At 39.8% G+C, this 21,864-nt stretch overlaps 1 protein-coding gene across 1 annotated transcript in view; it reads left to right on the top strand.

The window, feature by feature from the left end:
* Nucleotides 1–460: 460 nt before the first annotated feature.
* Nucleotides 461–21,864, top strand: part of dner (delta/notch like EGF repeat containing) — a 47,355-nt gene continuing 25,951 nt past the window's right edge. Inside the window, exon 1 of the mRNA XM_005803358.2 lies at nucleotides 461–995. Coding sequence (XP_005803415.1) covers nucleotides 672–995 — 324 coding nt within the window. The 5' untranslated portion in view covers nucleotides 461–671. The remainder of the gene's footprint in view (nucleotides 996–21,864) is intronic.

Genomic DNA, 21,864 nt, shown 5'->3' with positions numbered 1-21,864 from the left:
TAGAGGTTTTGGCCTTCTTCCTCTTGTCAGGTTCTGTGGTTCAACATCTCTGGCAGTCACCAGGCATAGGTGCAGCTAGTGAAATTGAAATAAGAAAAGGTTGATTGTAAATGTTTTGTTTTTTTTGTCTTTCAGTACTGAGTACCTTCTAATTAAAGCCAATAAGCTGGAAACCAGCTGAAGTTTATCTCTGCCGTCTCTGTTTTCCTGGCTTTCTCCGACTTTTTTTTTTTCTTTTTAAAAACCCAGCCTTTTAGAAGTCATGAATGATCAGACTCCAAATGAGGAGGCTGTACTCGGCGCAAAGAGTGTGTGAAAGACAAGAGAGGGAGGAGTGTGCATGAAGGTGATTGTAGGGAGGGGGTAGGAGGGTGCTTGAGTGTCGTCAGTGATCATCGTCACTGTGACTCACACAGAGACAAGAGCCAATAGCCTATTTTTCCTTCTCCTCCCGCATCCCTACTTTCTCCTTCCTCAGCCCTGGCACCAGCAGCAGGTCATTCTTCCTGCACACAGCTGAGGATCAACAGCAGCCACCTCCTCCTTCTCCTCCTCCTCTTCCTCACTCTCCTCTCTCTCCCTCTCTCTCTCACAGTTGCAGCTGAGCACTAACAGAACCTCTCAAGAACACAAACACACACACACACAAAGAAAACAGTAAGAGGATCAGGATGCGGAAGAGTGTTTCCATCGTGCCGGCGGTTGCCTCCTGCCGTCACGTCCAGGCTGCTTGGAAGCTCACCTTCCCCCTGCTTCTCCTGCTGCTGCCGGGCAGAGGTGTCCAGAGTGTCCCCTCTCTTTTCCAGCTGGCTCCGGACACCCCCTCGCCGGCCGAGCCCAGCCCGACCCAACCCACACCTCGCCCGGACCCCTGCGAAGGCCTGCCCTGCCTCAACGGGGGGCTCTGTCTTGCCCTCCCACCTCCGCTCAGGCTGGAGAGCAGCTGGGAGTACACATGCACCTGCAGCCAGGGCTTCACTGGACGCAACTGTGAGGTATGAAGCCGCTAAGCTCTTCATCTCTGCTTTGAGCTGCATATGTGCCATGAAGTATAGATTGTTACACACGTCCTGCTGTTTGCAAGTGTTTTTTTCCTTTCTTTTTTTTTTCATGGGAGCATGTGTGGTCATTGAGACATGGAGTCGAGTGCCGCGTTGCTGTGGAAACAGGGAGGAAGAGCAGCAGCAGAAAGATGCAAAAGGGAAACTGTGTATGTGTGTGTGTGTTTCAGAGAGAAAATATTACAGAATGTTTGGCAAACTAGAACCTATTGAGGAGTCAATGCCTTCTTTTAGAGGCTTTATGTTTATAGTTGCACAAAGTTACATCAGATAAATCATGCATGCAAGAATTTATTAACTCTTCGAGGAGCAGATATCGAGGCCAAAGGGCCGACTCTGAAGTGCATCTATTGATTTCCAGCTGGACAGTCATGATTTAGATTAAATACTGCCCTGCTAGAAAAAGATCAGGAATGCCAGACTGACTAGATCTTATTGGTGTTAATCAAAAATAAATAGTGCATTTATTTTGATAATGGTCTTCAATTTTTCATCAAAACACCTTCAAATGAGGCTCTGTTACTCTGTTGACCAGTGACAGCTTGAATCACATGTCATTTGTAGAGACTCTTATTTTTCTTAGCTTTCCTATGTGTTCAAAGGCGCTACAAGCTCTGATGCAGACCTCTTTCATTCTGATTTAGCACCTCATCGACGTTCTCATAAACCCTCTCCATCGCTCCGCGACTGCGTGAGCTTTACTTGAGGCTCTTAGAGAGTCAGTTTGGCTGAACGTCACTACAGCACCGGGCATCTGAGTCATGCTGAGCTGGGGTGAGCGAGAGCATCCGCCAGCAGCAAGGAAGGGAATAAATGAGGCTGCTGCAGCAGAGGGGAGGGAGAAGGCAAGGTGACTGGATTTTAGCACAATCATCCAACAGGTGGCAGATGAAACGCTTCCCCTCCTCTGCTTGAGCTCTCTTCTTTACGTTTGCATACACAGGCTGTGTGAAGTTTGATTTCTTTGTGGGTTTTTTTTTCTGATCAAAATTTTACAGATTGACTCAAATATGATTTACTTCCACTAACTAAAATACCTCACTGTCCTGTTGGGACACTGTGTCAAAGTTTCGGTCATCAATCTGTTGGTCTCTGCTAAAATTTAAGAGCTTAGTTTTTCTTTCTACCTCTGGCAAAAACAAACAAACAAACAAACTAACAAAACCCCTCAGCATGATGCTACCATCACCATGCTTAACGGTTCATAAGATGTTCTTAGTTTTGAAAGGCTTGGCACCTGCCATTTTGCTCTCAGGACAGTCAAATAAAAGAAATTTAGAGTCACAAATGTCACATGACGTTTTTGAAAAAATACATCTTATAAATTTAGACAAATATGTACTTAAAGAACTTTTATTTCTGCTTTCAGGATTTAAAATGAAAGTTAAAAAAAGGATTTTATTTTTTCTGTGGTATGAAAAATGCAAAAGAAAAGAAAGTAAAAGAAAAACAAATCTAAAAGCATTTTTTTTCTTTGTGAAAAAAGTTAAAAACCCGCGTTAGTTGTTATATCTATATTTAAAATCATTGTCTGGTTCTTTTAAATTTTTAGCCAAACTTATTACGAGTCATTGTAGAAACTCCCGAGCTGCAAGTTACAGACCACTGTCGTAGCAAATTTGCTATAATTGTATCCCTGAAGTACAATCTCCATAAAATAAGACATGTGATCTGTCCATATGTGCAGATGTAAATTTTACTCGAGCTTGGCTGCATCAGTTGTAAAGCAACGGATTATTTTTGGTCAGCACCCCTCTGCCTCTGTTAATCTTACACTAAGTTCAGTGTCGACAGCAGCTTTTGTATTTTTGTGGTTTCCGCAGCGTGGCAGGTCAATACTTTAGCTTTTTTTGAGCTGGTCATTAAAATGCTTACCAATTTTCTTCCCTCTGTGGGTGAGCTGGATTTGGGTTTTCTAACAGAACCACACATAAAATAAAATAAAAGTTTGGAATAGGCTGAAACATCAATATTAGGCTTCTTGACTGATCTTGACCTCATTGAAAGTCTGTTGATTATGCTTAAAAAGATGGTAAATAAAAAGACACAGAACTATGCTGAGACCTTAATGGCCAGAAGCTTGTGTCAGTAAATTTTACTTTTTTTTAAAGCACTTGTCTTCCTTGTCAGGATTTATAAGCCTCTCTGTCTCAGTCATCCCTTGTCAGATCCTCTTGTTCTCAAGTCCTCCTGCCATACCAGTTATTTTCCTTCTGTCTTCATTTCACTCTCTTTGGTTCTCCCTCTGTGCCTCCAGTTGTGAAAGTATTTTTTTTTTCACTAAGTTATTATCATCGTTACCCTTCTGGTTGCTGTCTGGTCCTCTTCAAGCTTAGCGTGTCCTGGGAAATTTAGTAAATATTAATGGAGGCATATACACATATTTGAGCCTGAATGTGTAATTTTGATCCAGTGTGGAACGAAGAAAATCCACAATAATCAAAAAATTGTGCATTCAAATAATGTTTATAAAAGTCATTAAATTAGTTTGTTTCATAATCATTCCACTCACTGATAAAATGTTCCAAACGCTTCTTTAGAACATAAAAACAATATGAATATTTTTACCAGTGATGAGTGAATGGCGACATGTTAGCAGCAATGCATGTGTGTGTTTTGTGTGTGGTTCGCTTGTAGAACTAAAGCAGGTTGCTGGAGGGTCTTTGTGTCTTACCGCTTCTCAGAATAGAGCTGTTACCTCTGCAGCCTGCTTTAATAAAACTACTGAGGATGGTGACAGTGACGTCCTGAGGTCATATTGGACGTCGTGTGCACCATGGGAATACTTTAAAGAGAGCCTCAACAGAGAGCAGCCATCGATGCTCGAGCTGGACACGAACATTTCTATTCTGCTGCATAAATAACAACACCACTCTAGCTTAATGCTCCCTCATGCGCCACTGAAGCTCAGGTCTGGCACAAGCACTGAGTTGGGACTTAGGGGATTCATCGATTTTTGTCTCGCTCCACTTTTCGGTCCATCTCTTCACCATGGAAACTGGAGCGGCAGTCAGTTGGGTTTTAGTAGCCGACCTGAGTTTGAATCATTTTGCTCTCACCAGAAACACATTTGCTCCATGAGCGAAGGAGAAATTGTTGGGGTTTATGTGCTGATTTGTGTCAAACAGGAGCATTTGATCCTGAACAAATATTGAAAATGAAGATGAAAAAGTCTGCAGATTTCAGGAAAGTTTGCAGCATTATTAAACTTTTCTGGCTGCTGTCCCGGCTTTGTGACTTCCCTCCTTGGCTGGGCTTCATGCTGCAGAAATCATCAAAGCAGCCACATGCAGACCTCGCCGCTGAGCACCAGGAGGGAGAACAAACCCACTCTCCTTGTTAAATTTGCTGCTTTTTAATAACCGCCGGCACCGTTTTCTGGACGGCATCCCCTGAGTTGTCCAGTTGGAATTCACTGCCACTGGCCTTTCTTTGCATTATTAGCTCCTCAGCCTCTCGGTTATTCATTATTGAAGGGCCTGTTGTGCTCCCCTGACGGATTTGGTTGTTTCATTCTGCTGCACAGTGAAGTTGTTGCTGTACGAAACAGCAATTTGTTCTACAACAAAAAGGTCTTGCTGGGTTTAGCCACTCAGGTTTATATAAGCAGCAGATCTTGGCAGAAGAACTGAATCTACATTTAGGGAAACATATTTTCTGTTCTGACTGAATGCACTGAAAATGGTACTTTGGCTGCAGGAGGATAATCCTTCCTGAACACATCAGCGCTCTGATGAGTTGGAAGGTTTATGATGATCTTAACAGACTTTTAAGGCTAATTTTCTTTTCCATTACCTTGTTTCACTGAATCAGCCTCATAAGAACTACTTAATTTTACTGACCAGTTATTTTATGTTTTTGGCTAAAAAGAAATTACACTGACTATGAAAACACAGCAAGGAAATTAATGGGCTTTCACAAAGATCCTGCTGTTTTTCAACTCTAATAACCCTAAAGCAATGACAGATGCTATAAGAAGCTGAACCAGATGATGATCATCTTCAGAACTTTAACTGGTTTGATTGCTTTTCACTAGATGATTCAAGAAGCGAATTCAGTTTGTATAAGCTTAAATAGCTACTGATTCACCAGTACAGTGGCAGCGCATGAAGTCTAAACTCATACTATACCAGGCCAACATTTTCTGTCTTTCTGACTTCCAAAGAATGTAAATTTGTCTTTCCTCTTCCCTTTGCTGTTGTTTGGGATGATGGTGATGGTATGGGCTGTGCTCCAGGTGCACGCATGGTGAACTTAATAGGCCGAATTGGGCTGATTATAGATCTGTCTGCCTTGCTTTCAGCAGAAGTGAGCGAAGCAGCAGGAAACATCGTTGGAAGCTGAAAATGGTCTTTATGGGAGGCATAAACCGGACCGTAAGGGTCTTATAACAACTTGGCTCAAAATGATCATTAAAGGTCTTTTATTATGAAGTCAGGCCATTTCTCTCAACCCTGCTCCTCTTCACAAGCCTCCTCCATATGTTTTTATAAAAATCTTTTTTGTTGTTGAAATTTTGCAGTTTGCCCAAATATTTTTTAACAGCTATATTCAGCTGAACACGCTTAAAGCAGGAGTTTGATTAACCTTTGAAAAAACAGACAAAACATGAGATGTACGAATAAAGATAGTCAAAATAACGTCATCCATATTAAATTATGATTTGATCTACAGGCGACCAACTAAATTTAGCCAGAGCTTAACTGATTTTGAAGTGTTGATGAATCTTTAATAAGCCATAATGCTTCTTGCTTTGATTTTTGGATGTTTCTTTTGTTTTTACCTTTTGCAGTTTTGTGTAAAAACAGATTTGTTCTCTCTCTCAGTGAAAGCTACAGTGTGCATATGGTTGGATAAACTTAGAATTAATAAAAGAGAAGAAAAAGACTCAAACATAAAATGCTTGCTTGGCTTTTTCCCAAGGTAACAAAATCTGCCTACCAGTTTCTTACACACTCACCAATTACTGTGGAGTCTCTACTTTGAATTCATTAAAGCTAAAGGTCTTTAGCACATTTTATAATGCTGAGCTGCTCTAAATAAAAGCCAAAAGCAAAAGTTTTGCTTTAGTTTTGTGCTGCGTAATGTCTCTGTCTTAATCACCATGTTCCTGGAGTTAATTAACACTCAATGACATACCACTGAATACAATATTGCTTGGGTAGAACAGATTTAAGCAGTCGTGATCCCACCGTGAGACTCCGGTGCTTCAATCATTAATCTTTTAATGCAACATCTGATGTGCATTTTTCAGCACTTTTATGTTGCTATGCAGCTAATGCTTAAGTCTGTTTCTTCTCTCTTTCACAGAAGTCTTACAAACCATGAGTGGGATGATGTGACAAATCCACTGCCTATATTATACGCTGCATAACAAAAAGCTTTTTTTCCCCCCCTCCGCGTTGTTTGGACTATGCATAGACGTTTTCTGTTCTGTTGTTTTTGCCACTAGAGGGTTTCATTGAGGGCTCAAAATATCCACACAGCTACAGATAAAGCAGCTCAGCAGTGTCACACTCCTATCTATGCCAGATGTGTGTGAGTGTGAAGGTAAAGAGCAACACTTCCACGATGCCTCGATGTGTTTTGGAGGCTGCCACCCTCCTTCTTTGAGTCAATGGTGCTGGAGGATGTAACCTTTAAAAGTGTCCTGAATTACAAAGAGCTGCCCAATAAAAAAAAAAAAAGTTTGCTTCTTTATCAAAGTCATCTTTTTGGTTTTTGGTTTTGGTTGTAATTATCTGTAAAACTGGATTTGTAGTAAAATATATCTAAATATTCAAATCTGCTGATATTGCAAGGTTAAGTTATAACTTCAAATTCAATCCAGATCAGTTCAGAAATATTTTATTAACCCAAAAGACAAATTAAATCTATATTATCCATGTTTCTTCAAAGAGTTGTTGTAGAGAGTGGCAGGAATGATAGGTCAATAGCGGCCAGTATGTTAGTGGATCTTCTGTGTGCAGTTGCAAGCAGGACAAAGATGCAGGAAGTCACTTGCAAAAGACATTGTGAAGGCTTAGTAACAAAGAAAACGTGCAGAGCTTGAACCATGGTTAAGACAGCATGAACATGGATGTGGAAACAGGCAGTGGAACGGAAGAATCCAGCAATGAATAATGAAAAACAGAGCTTAAATACTGAGGCAAGGGAGAAAAGTGACAAAGGATCCAGCTGACCTAACGAAAGGAAATGTGGCACAGTCACGGCAGGAAGAAGGCAGGAACACTGAAGGAGGAGACTAACACTTGATACAGATCTACAGATCCACAAACCAATAGAGAATAGGCCTGACAATAATCTAAAAAAATAGATTCAAATGTGCAAGGAACACAAGAATAAAATAAGAAGCTAAACGCAAAGGAATGAACTGATATGGCAGCACCATTATGAACACGGAGAAAGTAACAGAATATAGTAAGACCTGTCTAACATAAATAGACAGGAAACCAAACACCGAAGGGTTGTGACAGAGTCTGAAGAAGCCTCTGACTGAAAGCACTGTTGAGCATCGAGAGTCTCATAAAGATGATGATGATCTTGAGATAGTTACCTTCCTCTCCATTGGAGTAAATTATTACTTTTCTTATAACCTTCCATCTATTCTATGACATTTCTAGGTGCTTCTATTCCAGTTTTCAAAAGATTACAAAGTGGTTGGATTTTGTTCTTTGGTGCATGACACATGGGATCTGTCATTGGTTAAAACTAAAAGTTAGGTCTTTTAAATTTTGCTAAAGTGTACTGTAATAATAGCTGCCTCAACAGTATCAAAGAATCAGATTCAGTTGCGGAGTGTTTTTGATTTGGAACAAATTATGAAGTTCACATTTCAGAATTGTTGTTTTTTTGTTCAGTTTTCACAAGTGTGAGAGTTATAATGCAGTGAGAAACTTTTCACCAGAGATTATTTTACTCACACTGTAACTGTTTTGAAAAAGAAGTGTTAATTAGACCGCAGTGACATGAAGACTTTCTCTCCCAAAGAGAGAAAGTGTGTAATGAGGCTCCAGTACACACATCCCATTAAAGAAAGTCCCTCTGCTGACAGCACTCAGAGAATAAACAAAGTCGTGTCCTGAAGCCCATTGTGGTTGTCAGAAAACGTGTGCTTGTGTGTTTGGTGGTCAGCTTTTTGTTTTTTGTTTCTCCCACGACCATCTTCTCCTCGGCAGCAGATGCAGCCTGAGCTACATCCAATTAAGCAGAGCTCAGAGCTCATCCAAGTCTTTGCTCTGTTTGATATACAAAGCCTGTGAGTCAGAAGCCCAGGGGCATGTGGTTTTAGTTAAATCTATACGGAAACATATCAAGGAGACTGAATACTTGAACATGTTACGCTCAGATTCCCCCTTTCTAAAAATGTAGAAAACCGTTTTCTTTCTTCTTAATAATTGTGTTCTAATTTGTGCTTCTTTACCACATGAAATGTGAACAAAACACAAGTTTTTGTTTTCAAAATGATAAAATTTAAAGGTGTTTATTGGGTGTCTTGGAGGCAGCTAGGTTACGATACATATTAAGGTCAATTCCTGAAGATTTCTTGTACACATCGCTGGCTTTAGCCATAAAGTGAGAAAAACTGAGAAAATGTGTGAAAGGCGAAGATTTTCCTCCTAAAATCAATGCATACAAAGCTGATAAACAGCAGCACAAATCACAAAGGAAAACGCACTCCTCCACCTGGAGCAGATGGTTTGATAAATGCGGCAATATTACAGCTCTGTTTATAACCCCTGCCGATGGCTTTAATTTAGCAGCTATCGGCCAGCAGAGTGAACCTGCTTTGAGCTGTTATCACTGCCGGTCATGTTAATGTCTCCCTGTGTTAAAGGGACTTTGTTGTCTTTGAACAGGTGAGTTTTTGGCCAAACTCGCTGGTCATTTCCATTTCACACATCACCTGGGCCTTTGATCAGGGGAGGAAGAACGGCAGATGATGTGGGGTTAGAAACAGCAAACGCCGGCTTGAAAGGCAGCAGCTGCTCGTTTTGATTTCTACTTTTAGTGTATTCCTTTGAAATTGAAAACACTCATAGAAATCTGTCTGTTCCTCTTTAGCCTATATTATATTTTTTCAAGCTTTATATTCAGACCAACAAATCTTTGAATGGATTTGAGTTGTTTTTACTGTTTTTTAAGACCTTTTCAGATTGTGACAGTGCAGCTTTTCTGATAGAACCATAGGTTTGTATGTAGTTCAGTGTAAAAATGAGTGATATCGCAGTGCTGCAATACTTGCCGTGATGGATGTCGTGCTTGTCTCTTATTTAATCCCTAATGAGACCATTCATCCATGATCTTAAGCTTATCCTATAACCTATAACCCTCCCTGTAACCCTGTACAGGGAGGGTGGTGTCATAGGGCGAGAGGCACAGAAACCCTGGGCATTGCACCCAATGACACTGTTATTTATACAAATAAACTTCAAGAGTCAAATATTACAGGAAATAGTTTTCTAATGTGATTATTGAAGACAGAAACAGATTTATCTCATTGTTCTTATTGTCAATATAAACTGGTACGAACTAAAACTAGGTTGGCAGAATTAATCATCATCATCAAGCTTATTTGTATAGCACACAGCACAGCAAGGCAAAGTGTTTTACAAGATAAAAACACAGCACATTTAGTGATTTATAAACTAACAGAAGTATACTGAAGTCTATTTTCTGAGCTACAGGGAGCGAGTCTAAAGACTTTAAAACTGGGGTTATGTGCTCCATCTTCCTGGTTTTAGTGAGAACCCTAGCAGCAACGTTCTGGGTCAGCTGCAGCTGTTTGATATTTTTAGGCAAACACGTGAAGACAGTAATCAATGCGACTAAAGATAAACACATGAATGAGTTTCTCTTCTGACATTAGTCCTTTAATCCTGGAAATGTTCTTCAGGAGATAGAAGTCTGACTTTATGACTGTCTTTATACGAGTCAGTAGGTTCAGGTCTGAGTCCATCATGACACCCAGTTTTCGGGCCTGATCGCTTGTTTGCTTGTTTCTATCTGTGATTACCGAAGCTGAGCGTTGAGTCTTGATCGCTCTCGTCCAAAATTTTCTTCAGTTTTGTTTCTATTCATCTGGGGAAAGTTATGGCTGAGCAGAAGCACAGAACAAATCAATGTGTGAATGACACGTTAATTTGTTCTGTGCTTCTGCACAGTGCTTGAATGGATTCATAGTCGCCTGCTGATATTATAATGTAAAATTATGTATCATGTGCATTATTATAGTAACTCAGTTCAGTTCAGTATCTTTATTGTCCAGTAAGAGGAGGAATTTGTTATGCAGCCAGGCATTTCAAACTTACAAAAACAACATCAAATACATAGACAATGTTAAAAACACACAAGCAGCAATTCATAAATATATAAGATGAAATTTTAAACTCACAAGATTGCTGTGGGTACAAATGAGTTCTTCCATCTATTGCTTTCAATCCTAGGAAGCCTAAACCTCTGTAATACAGTATTATTACTTGTTATAATCTGAGCTAGAGCTAGAAATACATCAAGCCTAGATTTTAACACAGATAAAAGAGCCACAAAGTAAAATATGAACAACTTAACCAAGGAGTAACAGGAAACAAAACCAGTAAAATGCACAAAAGAAGCAGCTAGTTCTCCAACAAGCAAAAAAAATAAAAAAAATAAAAAATCCCTTGAGACTGGACAGAAACAGCACAGAGGCAATAATGAAATCAATACCTGCCTGTAGAAACAAACAAAATCTGGGCAGAGGATGAAACACATACAACGTAAAATCCCAGGAATCGGGACAGATCTCACTGTTCACTTAACAACATTAATAAATCACCTAAAAACACCTCCCAGTTTTATGTAACTTATTCACCAAAGCCGTTTTTTACCACAAAAACTCAACAAATCAGTTAGACTACCACCATGTTTCATTTTCTGCTTTTAACAGACCGATAATTTGCTGTTGACAGATCTGCAGCTTTGAGAGCAAACAGCTCCAACCTCTCTGCCACAGACTCTTTCATGAAGTCTGAAGTCGAGGAGAAATCAGCCTGAAATAACTCTTTTTATTTCTCCCAGTGGCTTATTTACAGTCACTGAGAGTGACCTGTCCGCTCTCATTACATGTTTAATGTATGAAGCAAGTTGGTTCATCATTAACTCCACAGCTGATGATTGTAGCGATAACTTCTGATGCCTAATCTTCTTGCAGCACCTTATGACGATTGGTGTCATCGTCACGTGAATGTCTGAATTTAAGTGTATGGCGGTTTGAGATCAGTGCTGCTGTCTGATTCGATCATTGTGGGAAAAAAAAAGAGAAAAGAAAAAAACAAACACAACAACAATAAGTTAACAGCTTCTGGCAACTGTCAGCTGAAGATGGTGAGAGTTTGACAGATATGTCACTCAGCTCTGTCTCAGCTCGGGCAAAACAGACGGAAAATAGCATCATTCCTCCTGAGAACCCGACCGAGATGAGCACAGTGTCAAGGAGAATAAATAATTTGACAATGAGGGGTGTCAGCCCACTTCTTTCTTGCCTTAGGTTTTTCTTTAAAGCAAACCAATAACATTACTTTGAGTGCGCAGCTTCGAAACAGTCGGTCCAACATGTGTAAAGATGACTCTTCAATAGGTAATGTATTATACACAGAAAAACACTCACAGTTCAGAGCTCTGATTCATAATGATGTGCTGGCGTAGATCGTGAGAGCTGAGTCAAATCGCCCTCTCCTGGTCCTTCTTAAGGACATCGACTCGGTAACAGATGCACGATTGTCCTCCTACCAGACACTCGTAACTCAGTAGCCAGCTTTATTTGACAATATGCTCCTTAATAGAGACCAGCTGGGATGCAAGCCAGCGTGGCGTGATGTATGCATGTCCTTGTGCGCATCATAAACATCACGTCGCGGTTGCTGATAATAACTAACAGATTAATCCAAAGAAATCCTGCAGGCAAACAGCATGAAGGGCATTAACCAGCCCGGTGTTGCACACTGAAATAAGCTCCCATGAACAGCTGGGTTGGTCTTCAAGCTGGAAAGTTTCTATAGATGGATCGCTGATTGCTTTTTGAAACCCAAAATGTACCAGAATGAGCCAGCATTGAATGAATTGACAAGAATAGGGTGAAATTCTGATTGTTTTCTGCCTTTCTCTGATGTCATTGTTGATATTAAGTAACTGTAACTTCTCCAAAGGCGAAGGCGATGCCTTGTGATCACTTGTGGCTATGGTCAGATTTCCAGTGGTTTCCTGCGTGCTTCACATATTTAAGCATGTGTATTATAGTGAAATTACAAACCAACCTTCACTGACTATTCAGCAAAAGTTATCAGGATCTGAAGAGATGAGCCAAATCTGATGACTGATAATGAACATCCTTCAACATTTTGATCTATTCTGCTCTATTTTTCAGATTTGTTGCCTTCAGTGAACGTTGTGCTACATCCAGGTTTTTTTTATACTTAAACATTTAAATATGTAATTTTCCCAAATTGTTGGGTTGTTTCGTAGCCGTGATGTTGTTAACTTTATTGAATGGTGCTATATGTTGCTTTTAGTACAAGTCATAATAGTTGCATTCGAAGACATACCTATTATGTAAATTTCTCTTTGAACTAAACTCCTACTTCCACTTTCCCCAGACTCTTAACTTAGCACTGAGCCTGTAATTACATGCTTTAAGCTCACTGCCACAGCGTTGGAATCGGTTTATCTGCTTTTCCACTGACTCTCATCTGGTATCATTGATTACCACTTAGATGCTATTTTATATATATATATATAGACTAGATGAGACTAGTCATCTCAGTAGCAGAAACACAGTTTGGGAAATAATGTCAGCCTTGCTTAGTGTTTCAGCTCAAATAACTTCACCCTGCCTATTAGCCGCATCCTGTCCGCTCTTATCTAGACCTGGCTCCATTTAATAATAATAATGAAAAACCTTTATAAGTGCTGTCAGCTCACAGCTTCCTTCCTGTCACCATTTGAACACGTCTTGTAGGCGTGTTTTTCAGATTCCTGTCAGATGCTCCAAAACATTTCCTTCCTCCTTGGTGACGGGGCTGGTGGGGGCACAGAGTGATGATACATGTCCGGGGTGGCCTCCTACCGCGAGGCCCACTTTCTACACTGTCGTTTCCTCTGTTACGCAGTGTGGGTTTCTATGGCAACAGGCAACGATGAAAGGAGCATGAAAAGATCAACAGGTGGAGACGGACGTAACATGTTTTTTTTTTCTTTTTCTTTTATCTAACATCACTGCTGTTAAAAGTCCGGAAAAGCGACTGCTGATCGTTCAGGTTTAAATCAGGACAAAAAGATCAGAACATTCCTCATTCAATTCCCAAATGACTCATTCCCTTTTTGGCGCCAGGATGAGCTCCGGATCCAGTTTTAGCCCGACTTGAAAGGAAGGGGATTTTAGTTATTTTAATGCACACTGCAAACCTGCTTAAAACAAAACCAATAAATAAATAAATAAATAAAAAAGTGACCTGAAAATCAGAACAACAAACGCCTGAAGCCTCTCTTGGTTTGATTCAGCTCCAGAAAAATATGGTTTTTCAAGCCAGCACCGGTTTAATCATGTCAGCGGTAGGTGTCACTTTTTTTTAATACTGAGCTCTGTGTATGTAGGTCAGGGTGAGAAGTGAATTTGTAGATCGCAGCATGAAATGACATTCATCTGGAGCAGCTGTGGCCAGATAGAGGAGCAGTTTTATGTTGTGCATTTCAAAAACTGGGCACATTTCAATTCAGATCTAAAATGCTCATATCGTGGCATGTAGCACCTCTTAACCATAGCCAGTAATGACGGTTTGTTCTGTGGCTGATGATGAAACAATGTGTCATCCAAAAAGGCTGCCTAAAAAGCAGGAGTTGTGTTTCTATTCACATTCAAGACATGCGTGCTGTAAAGAAGATGGAATCTGGTTTGGGAGTACAGGACAGGTAGCGAAATGAGGGGGGAAAAAATGCTGTGGAAGCAGCTGGTAATGCACGGTTCAAAAGTAAAATGCTTCCACGGTTAGTGAGCAACTTGCTGTGGATGTGCAGGGAGATGCAGTCTTTCAAGTTTCTTCCTCTAAAGACAAAATCCTTTTGCAGTTGAGTCAGAATGGAAGCAAACTCGTTGCACTATTCATAGGCAAAGTGAAATTTAATGAAGGAAAATAAGAAAGAGGGAATAAAAAAAAACACTAGGTACATCAGAGCTCCCAAGAAAGCATCTACTAAAACTGTCACACAATCTGACTTTCTCTCATAAAACAGAGCATCCATCCATTACCTGTACCTGTATATTCATTGTGTCCTAAAGGTGAGAGGCAGGTAAACCCTGAACAGGTTGCCAGAGTACCAGGAGAGAATGCAAACACGTCTAACCAAACAATCTCTAAATCAGCTCTTATAAAACAGTTAAAGTTAACCAGAACATAGATTAAACCTGCAGCTGCTGCTTTTCAAAGGGGCAAATAAAGACCTCAAGATTAAACATAGGCAGGTTTTAGCGTATCACAGTTGAATTATGACATTTTTAACCCAAATTTGTAATGAGCCGTCTCCAACATTTTGCTTCGAGCAGAACAAGCAGAGAGTTTTGTAAGGTTTTAGCAATTCAGTTGCTTTGAATTCTTGTGCATAAAAGTTTGAGGAGGCCTAATCTCAAAGCAGAAAAAAAACGTATTTCACTTTGTATTAGCGCCTGATTGAAGACTGATCCAGTTTTGTTCCTCTGAAAAACACGCGGCAGACTCAAACTGACATAAAGCTGATTTTAAAGTCACAGCTAATGAAGAGTAGCTGAGGAGTGTTTCCACTGGAGGGTTGCTCTTGCATGCAGACGCCACGCCAAGTGTGGCGTGAAAAAGCTGCCTGCATGCGGGGAATGGAATCCCAAGCAAAAATCCTCCTCTATCTGTTGGTGCATCTGAACGGCTTTAGATGATTTCACAGAAAGCATGACAGCTCTTGATCCATTTTATTCCTTGCTTGATTGAATAAAGAGCCAGACTCAGGCCTAAAGATGAGACGCCAGAGTCCCTCCACTGCCTTGGTGGAAGAAGAGCCTTGCAGCATTACTGCCACTTAGTATTCCCCGTTTCCCCTCGCAGCCCGATTGGTCTCATTTTGTTGTATTAATCCTCATCACTCACTCTGTCTGTTTTGGCAGACGGCAAAGTTGAGGGGAGATTAACTTTTGAGGGCTGATGTCAGTTTATTATGGCAGCTCATTGAACATAATTTACATAGAGAACCTGGTGGACCAGCAGTCAGCATCATCCAGCTGTCAGTTGCCTTCCGAATGGCAGAAGAGAGTGACTTACGGCGGCCAACGTGAAGAGAAAGATTTGTTGTGATGTAAAATATACTCTTTAAATTAAAATTCATGAGCATGGAGGACAGCTTTACCTCGTTAGCGTGTCTCCTTTCCATCTCTACTCCGCCGCCGCTGCATTTGCATCTGCTTAAGGCGAGATTGAAATGTGTCGAGGTGCTTGACCGTGTTCCTGTGAACCTCATGGATCCGGATTTTAAAATACGAGCTGCTCTTTGAAGCCACGGGGCCAGAAAACCACGGGGAAGTCAGTGAGACAGGGAGGGATGGCGGACACTTTGATGTGCAGAAATAGATAACATTAAAGAGCGACTGGGAGAGAGGGAAAAAAAAACCCCAAACACTCTGGCCTCAGCATAAACGTCATCTCTAGTTATTGATGGCGAAACAGCTTGGATGAATATGGGAACGTTTTGGATTGGTGAAAGTGCAGGGAGGCTATTTATATAAGTTTTATTTTTCTGGACTGTTTTTATTGGGATGACTCTTTTAATAACTTTGATTTTACTTCTTTGCAGCTGATCCAGCTGACAGTCATCACTACTGCATGAAGCAAATACGCTTTTAGTAATCATTGCTTTCTATTTACACGTGACTCAATACAGTTATGTAGGTATGCATAAAATAAATAAATAAACCATGCACTAATTCAAAGCTAATTTCTCAATATAGGGCACACTTTGAGGCAAAGTTTGTAAAGGAGCAAGAGGGAACCCTGGGGGAAAAAAAAGAAAAAAATCACATTCGTCTTGTCTGCCGATGATGTTTATGATTTTAGTCATTTCACAGAGCAGAGCTGACACCACGTACTCTAAACCTGAGTCTAACGTCAGAGCCGAAATGGCGCGCAAGCTGAAATCTAATTAGGTACAGGATGAACTTGACTGGCTGAGACTGCAGAGTCTTGCCATCTCAGCCAGTTTAAACACATATAAATGAAGATGTGCACTGCTGCACAGCCCATTCTGCTAAGAAGAGGAAAGCGGTGTTTACGTAAGGAGATCGATGCTGCTAAATTGCTGCATTGACAGTTCTTGTTGCTGAAGCCGAGGAACCGAGTCCGTATAGGTTCTGTTTATGTATCAATGGAACTGATACTGGTGAAGTAATTTCTTAAAAAAAAAAAAAAAAAAAAAAAAAGCTTTATCTTTTTAAAACAGGCACCATCAGCAGGAGCAGTGACTTGTTTTCCACATCGTGCTGTTTAAAATGTAGGAAGGTGTGTCTGTGCTTCAGTTATTTTAGACCGTAAAAGAAATATAGTCAAAATAAGGAAGCTTTTAACAAAAAAATAAATAAATTAATGAATAAAAAAATTATGGTTTTAGTTATGACGACAGTTAAATAGTGAGTAAAATTATCCTTGTGATCATTGAGACGGCATCCAGGAAGACAGACAGCCGAGTGATAATCTGGCTCATGGGGGAGTTTCATGCTGAATTGCTTTTTGACTGATGGGTGAGTGAAACCGTAGCACATCTATCACTTACTGACAAATCATTGCTGTTTTAAACTGGAGGCTCGAATCACTGCATTTCACATTTTGTTTCCTTTATTCTGTTGAACAGTTAGGTCAAACACAGTGTGTACATATTTCAATTGCTGATTTAGGACCACTCTTTTTATTGTCCCTTTTTAGACTTGTTCAGGACCTGGCCCCCGATTTCTAAGGTTTGGGGCTGGGAAAGTATTGGTCTTGGGATAAAATAAATGGAAGTCAACACAATGTCTTCATATGGTCAGAAATACAAACATGAAAATAGAGCACATAATCAGTCTGTTGCACTAAAAGAAAAAAAAAAACCCTCCAGATATTAAGTAAGCCTGACTCTCTTGAATCTCTGTGATGTGCTCATGCAAGCAAGAAGAGAGACGATGATTCTCTCTTGCTTGCTTTCACTTTCACTCTCTCAAAAATACTTGATTCCAAAAATATATGATCTAAAATTCATCAACTCATCTTGTGATTGTAGCACCTTGTTTGTGTAGTTTGACCACCCAAATTCAGGCAGGAAGGCAGCAGAGTATTCAGAGTCTTGGACTTGTCCTTATGTTAAAAACAAAAAACAAAAACAATTATCTTGCTACCAAAGACCATAAACTAATCTTCCACTGCTTTGCCAACAGTGAAAATGATAAAGTCCCATTGTGACGCAAGACATTTCATACAAAGACTTAATTCAGCCTGCAATCATAGAAAACACATTTAAAAATCTCCAAATGCATCACTTAGTGTCTTATTTCTTTTCTGTACATCGAGGTATGACTCACTTGTTTGTAGCACTCAGTTATTTCTTCAGAGGAATGTTTCTAAGCCCAGGGAGGGTCCAAGGTGGAAGATTTTCACTTGTCTTCAAAGCTTTTGCGTCGTGTTTGATCTACATTACTTTGCTGGTTCTTCTTTTCCACGTTTCTGCATTCATTGTCTCAGCAAAACACGAGCGCAAACAACGGGCGTTGTGCTTTACATACAACACAAATTAATTAATTACATGCTGGCAGCAATGTTAAGTGCTCGAGTGTGGGGATCTTCTCACAGTGAAGATTATCACGTCAACTCCAGGGGATCAAACTTCATGAGTGAAAATTTTAAAAATAAAAAGGGAAAAATGACTCTTTTGAAGAATGATTTCCAAGCATTATTTTGTCACCCGTCATGAATTAAATATTTTGTTTGAGCTGAATTGCTGCTGCTCATTATGCACCGCACATTTTGAGATGAGGATCTCTGCTGGCTATATAAAAGTTTAATTTGCTTCATTCAGCTAATTGCTGTGTGATTGATTATATAATTACTCTGTATTTGTTCCCTGGATGTTCTACTCACACGGTGGAGGTTGTAATTCCCTGAATGTGGCAGTGTGGTGCTATTCCCAGTTGTCATTTCAGTGTTGCGTGTGCGTGTGTGTGTGTGTGTAGGGTACATAACTTGTACGCTGCGTGGTTGTATTTTCTTCCTCTGCTTCATGTTTCCTGATATTTGCTCTGCTCCTCTGAGATCCCACAATGCGCAGTGGTGCTCCAGTTTCTGCTTTCTGAATTCGGCAAGAGGCAACTGCCTCGAAAAGCAAAACAAAACAAAAAATAACTCGTCCAGCCTGAAAAAGAAGACGGATCTAGATCAGGCCCCATCAATATTTAACCACACTTCTCATCAGTAAAACATGAAAGACAAGACTCGTGTAGACTCGTCACATGGCACAACCGCTCAGGATCCTTTGAGTCGGATTGCCGTGACTTGAATCGGGTTTACCACCTGAAAGCAGATCCTCTCAATATCAGGAAACATATAAATGGAAATGCTTCTGTACTGTTAAGGAAAGTGCGTCAGAACATGTTCAAGTCATAGTATATGTTAGTAATGATTATCGCTAACTATTATAAAAGGCTTTTAAGATCATGAGTTTTTAGGTTCCCCCTCCCCAAAGAAAACTAAGATAGTTTAACTTCTGCCTCTTTTTTCACCATCAGATTTTTGCACGGCTTGTTTTAGATGCATGTCTCAGTTGAGTCTGCATGTAATTAGCTGAACGATCTGGCCATTAGAGCAACCCCCCCGCTGTCTTATCTTGCTCAAATGAGTCGCACTTGCAGCAGGAAGACGACAGCTAAAGCGGTGAAATGGAGCAGTCACGATAATTCCCAAAGGTCACAAAGTTTGAGGCTGATGGGCTCATTGATGTTTGATTAAATTAAAATTTCACATTTATACCCATAAAAGCAACATTTAAAAGACAACATATGTCAATGATAGATCTACAAAATGATTCACTTTCTGCAGCAGGTTCCTCCTCTGCAATGAGATGCAGCATTTCATTTAATTATCCTCATATTACAATATATTACTGCTGTGATATTTTTGTCTACAGCAATATTTCATTGTTTTGATTCTGGTCAGATAATGAACGGCCTATTTCAGTTTAATTGTTGTTTGCATTAATTTGCTTACTCACTTTTTCTTGTCTGGCTTCTCTCCCATTTCTTCTTTTTGGATTTTGAATCTCAACTTGGAACCTCCTTAAAATCCAACAGTGAAAAATGTGAATTTTTGCCATTTTTCAACTGGTTTTAAAATTTTGTTCAAGAATCTGGAAATTTGTTCCAAGAAGATGATTTCACAAAGTGGTCAAATAATGCTTTACACTGTAATGATGTTCTGAAGGACATTTTGTGTCCATATTTTCAACTTCTCACTAAATGTGTGTGTTTCATTACTTTTATTGACACTGACAGCCTCTCAGTAAACACTGACGGTTATGGATGCACCAACACAAAGTGACTTACGAAAGAGAATGATGCTCAGTTTAATTTTGTTTTTGCAGATAAAAACCGGAAAATCGTAGCATGAATGTATAGTTCCCCTAAGTCTAATGCTACATACTTTGTAGGAACAGCTTTCACTACACACACAGATGTAGATATTTAAGGTGCGTTCCTCTTAGATTTGTACATCCAGAAAGAGAAAAATCTTTTCCATATTTTAGTAAAACAACTCAAGCTCAGTCAGTTTGGTTTGTGAGTGTCTAAATAGCAGCTTGCACGTTTGCCACAGAGTTTCTCTACTTTGATTTTAACAGATAAATATACTTCAATAAAAACAATTTCATTTTAGCCTTGGCACTGTGTTTGGGGTCTTTGCAGTCTTTCAGTGGTTTTTACACATGATTGCCCTTTATTTATCTCCATCCATCTTCACATTGACTCTGCTATTTAGAACTTTTATATGATTTGGTACCAAAAGTTTAGAGATCGGACAGTGTTGACGCACTTCTCAGAATCACTGGAGCCTGTTCCAGATGCACACTATGAAGGTAAGACCAGAGCAGACTGACTCCATATCAGAAAAACAAAGATGCACTGGACAGAAGAAAAATATAACATTACGTTCTGTTTTATCATCTGCTCACCTTTGCTTGTTATAGGATGCAATAATGAGCAACTCAGAAACAGCATCATTCTTTTGGACAACATTTTAAATTTAGATTAATAACTAAAAAAAGAAGCAAAACTTTCAGAAGTTTTTATCACCATATTTAGCCAGCCATTTGTGAGTATCTGTACCAGGCAGTTTGCTGAAACAAAGCAACAGCATTTATCGTCTGTAAATATGGTCTAATTAAATCCCAATGTGAAGAAAAACTGCATAAAAGATGTGTGTATGTGCAAATGTGCCTCGCCACTGGAATATATGACTATGTGTCTGGTAAATGTACAGAAATAATAACCTCCCCTCTTTACAACCAGCCCATGAAGTCTGTGAGTAAGTAGTGCTGCTGTTTTCCTCTGCCTGGCTGTATCGATTCCTCCTCTTCGGGGGCAGCCATCTCAAATTAGAGAGGGGATCACAGCACCTTGCGAAGCAATTAATTTGGCCTTAGAAAATCTCTTTGTTGTGTTTGTTCATGTTTGTGGGGATATAAATAAAGGGGGTATTATCAGCTGCTTAGACGGAATTGATTCACATGTTTTGCCAGAGCCTGGGGCAAATAAATAAAAATATAGAATGATGCATAAACAGGTCTGAATGCATGAATTCTAATACCAACAAAAAACACAATGCATGCAGGGGGAAATGTATGTTGTGTATTCTGTAGTTGTACACTCATTGCATCACACATGTTGCTAAATATACAGTTAATCCCAAAGTTATTCACACCCCTGGCAAATTTAGAATTAAAGTAATATTTTTATTTTCAAATGTCTGTCAAAATAGGATATTACCTATGCCAGGGATTTTGAGCATAAAGAGAAATTCATTTTACGTCTGGTTTTCACTTTATTCAAAAGAGAATGTCTGCAATTAATCCTCCCCACTGCACGTTGTCAGATTCTGTGTGAAAATTCTGGGTTCTACATTATTCTAAATAGTTTGTGCTGTTTCAAAGCAGCCTGATTACCCTGATTAGTTGCTTTCATCATGTTAACAGCAGCTCTCTGCAGCTGGTTTGTGGCAGGTTCAGGTTTTTATGTAGTGTAAAACGTCCTGATGCCTGAGTGTATGCATGCATGGTTGTTGTCTATGTGTTACCAGTCGATATGAGTGGTGACCCTTCCTGGTTGCATGTTCATCAGTAATCTTCTATAGTGGATATTCAGGGAATTTGTTGTTCGATAGCTATAGTGGTTTAGGATTGAGACTGAATTGCTAATTTTCCTGGGCAGAGGTTTTACTCCGATGAGTGTGCTCCAGTAAAATTACTCTGAAAATAATACAACTTTACTCAAGTTGTAAAGATGCTGAAATATAAGTTTCAAAAAACATTTTACTTTTCCTGGTATTAACCTTTTCGTGTGGCTCTACATCGACATGGACTGTGGTTTAGAGACCAATCTGGAGAGACGCAAGAAAAAAGGTCACAAGTCAGACTCCAGGACTCGCTGTAACCTAGAAAATACTGTGTTGTTGTGGTCTAAAGGTTGACGAATTTAGACAGGTAGGAGCATCGAACTGTGTGGAGGGAGAGCGGACTGTCA

Source organism: Xiphophorus maculatus, chromosome 18 (genome assembly GCF_002775205.1).
Source record: "Xiphophorus maculatus strain JP 163 A chromosome 18, X_maculatus-5.0-male, whole genome shotgun sequence".
Lineage (NCBI taxonomy): Eukaryota > Metazoa > Chordata > Actinopteri > Cyprinodontiformes > Poeciliidae > Xiphophorus > Xiphophorus maculatus.
Note: the sequence above shows the minus strand (reverse complement) of the source record. Positions and strands in the feature narration are given on the sequence as shown.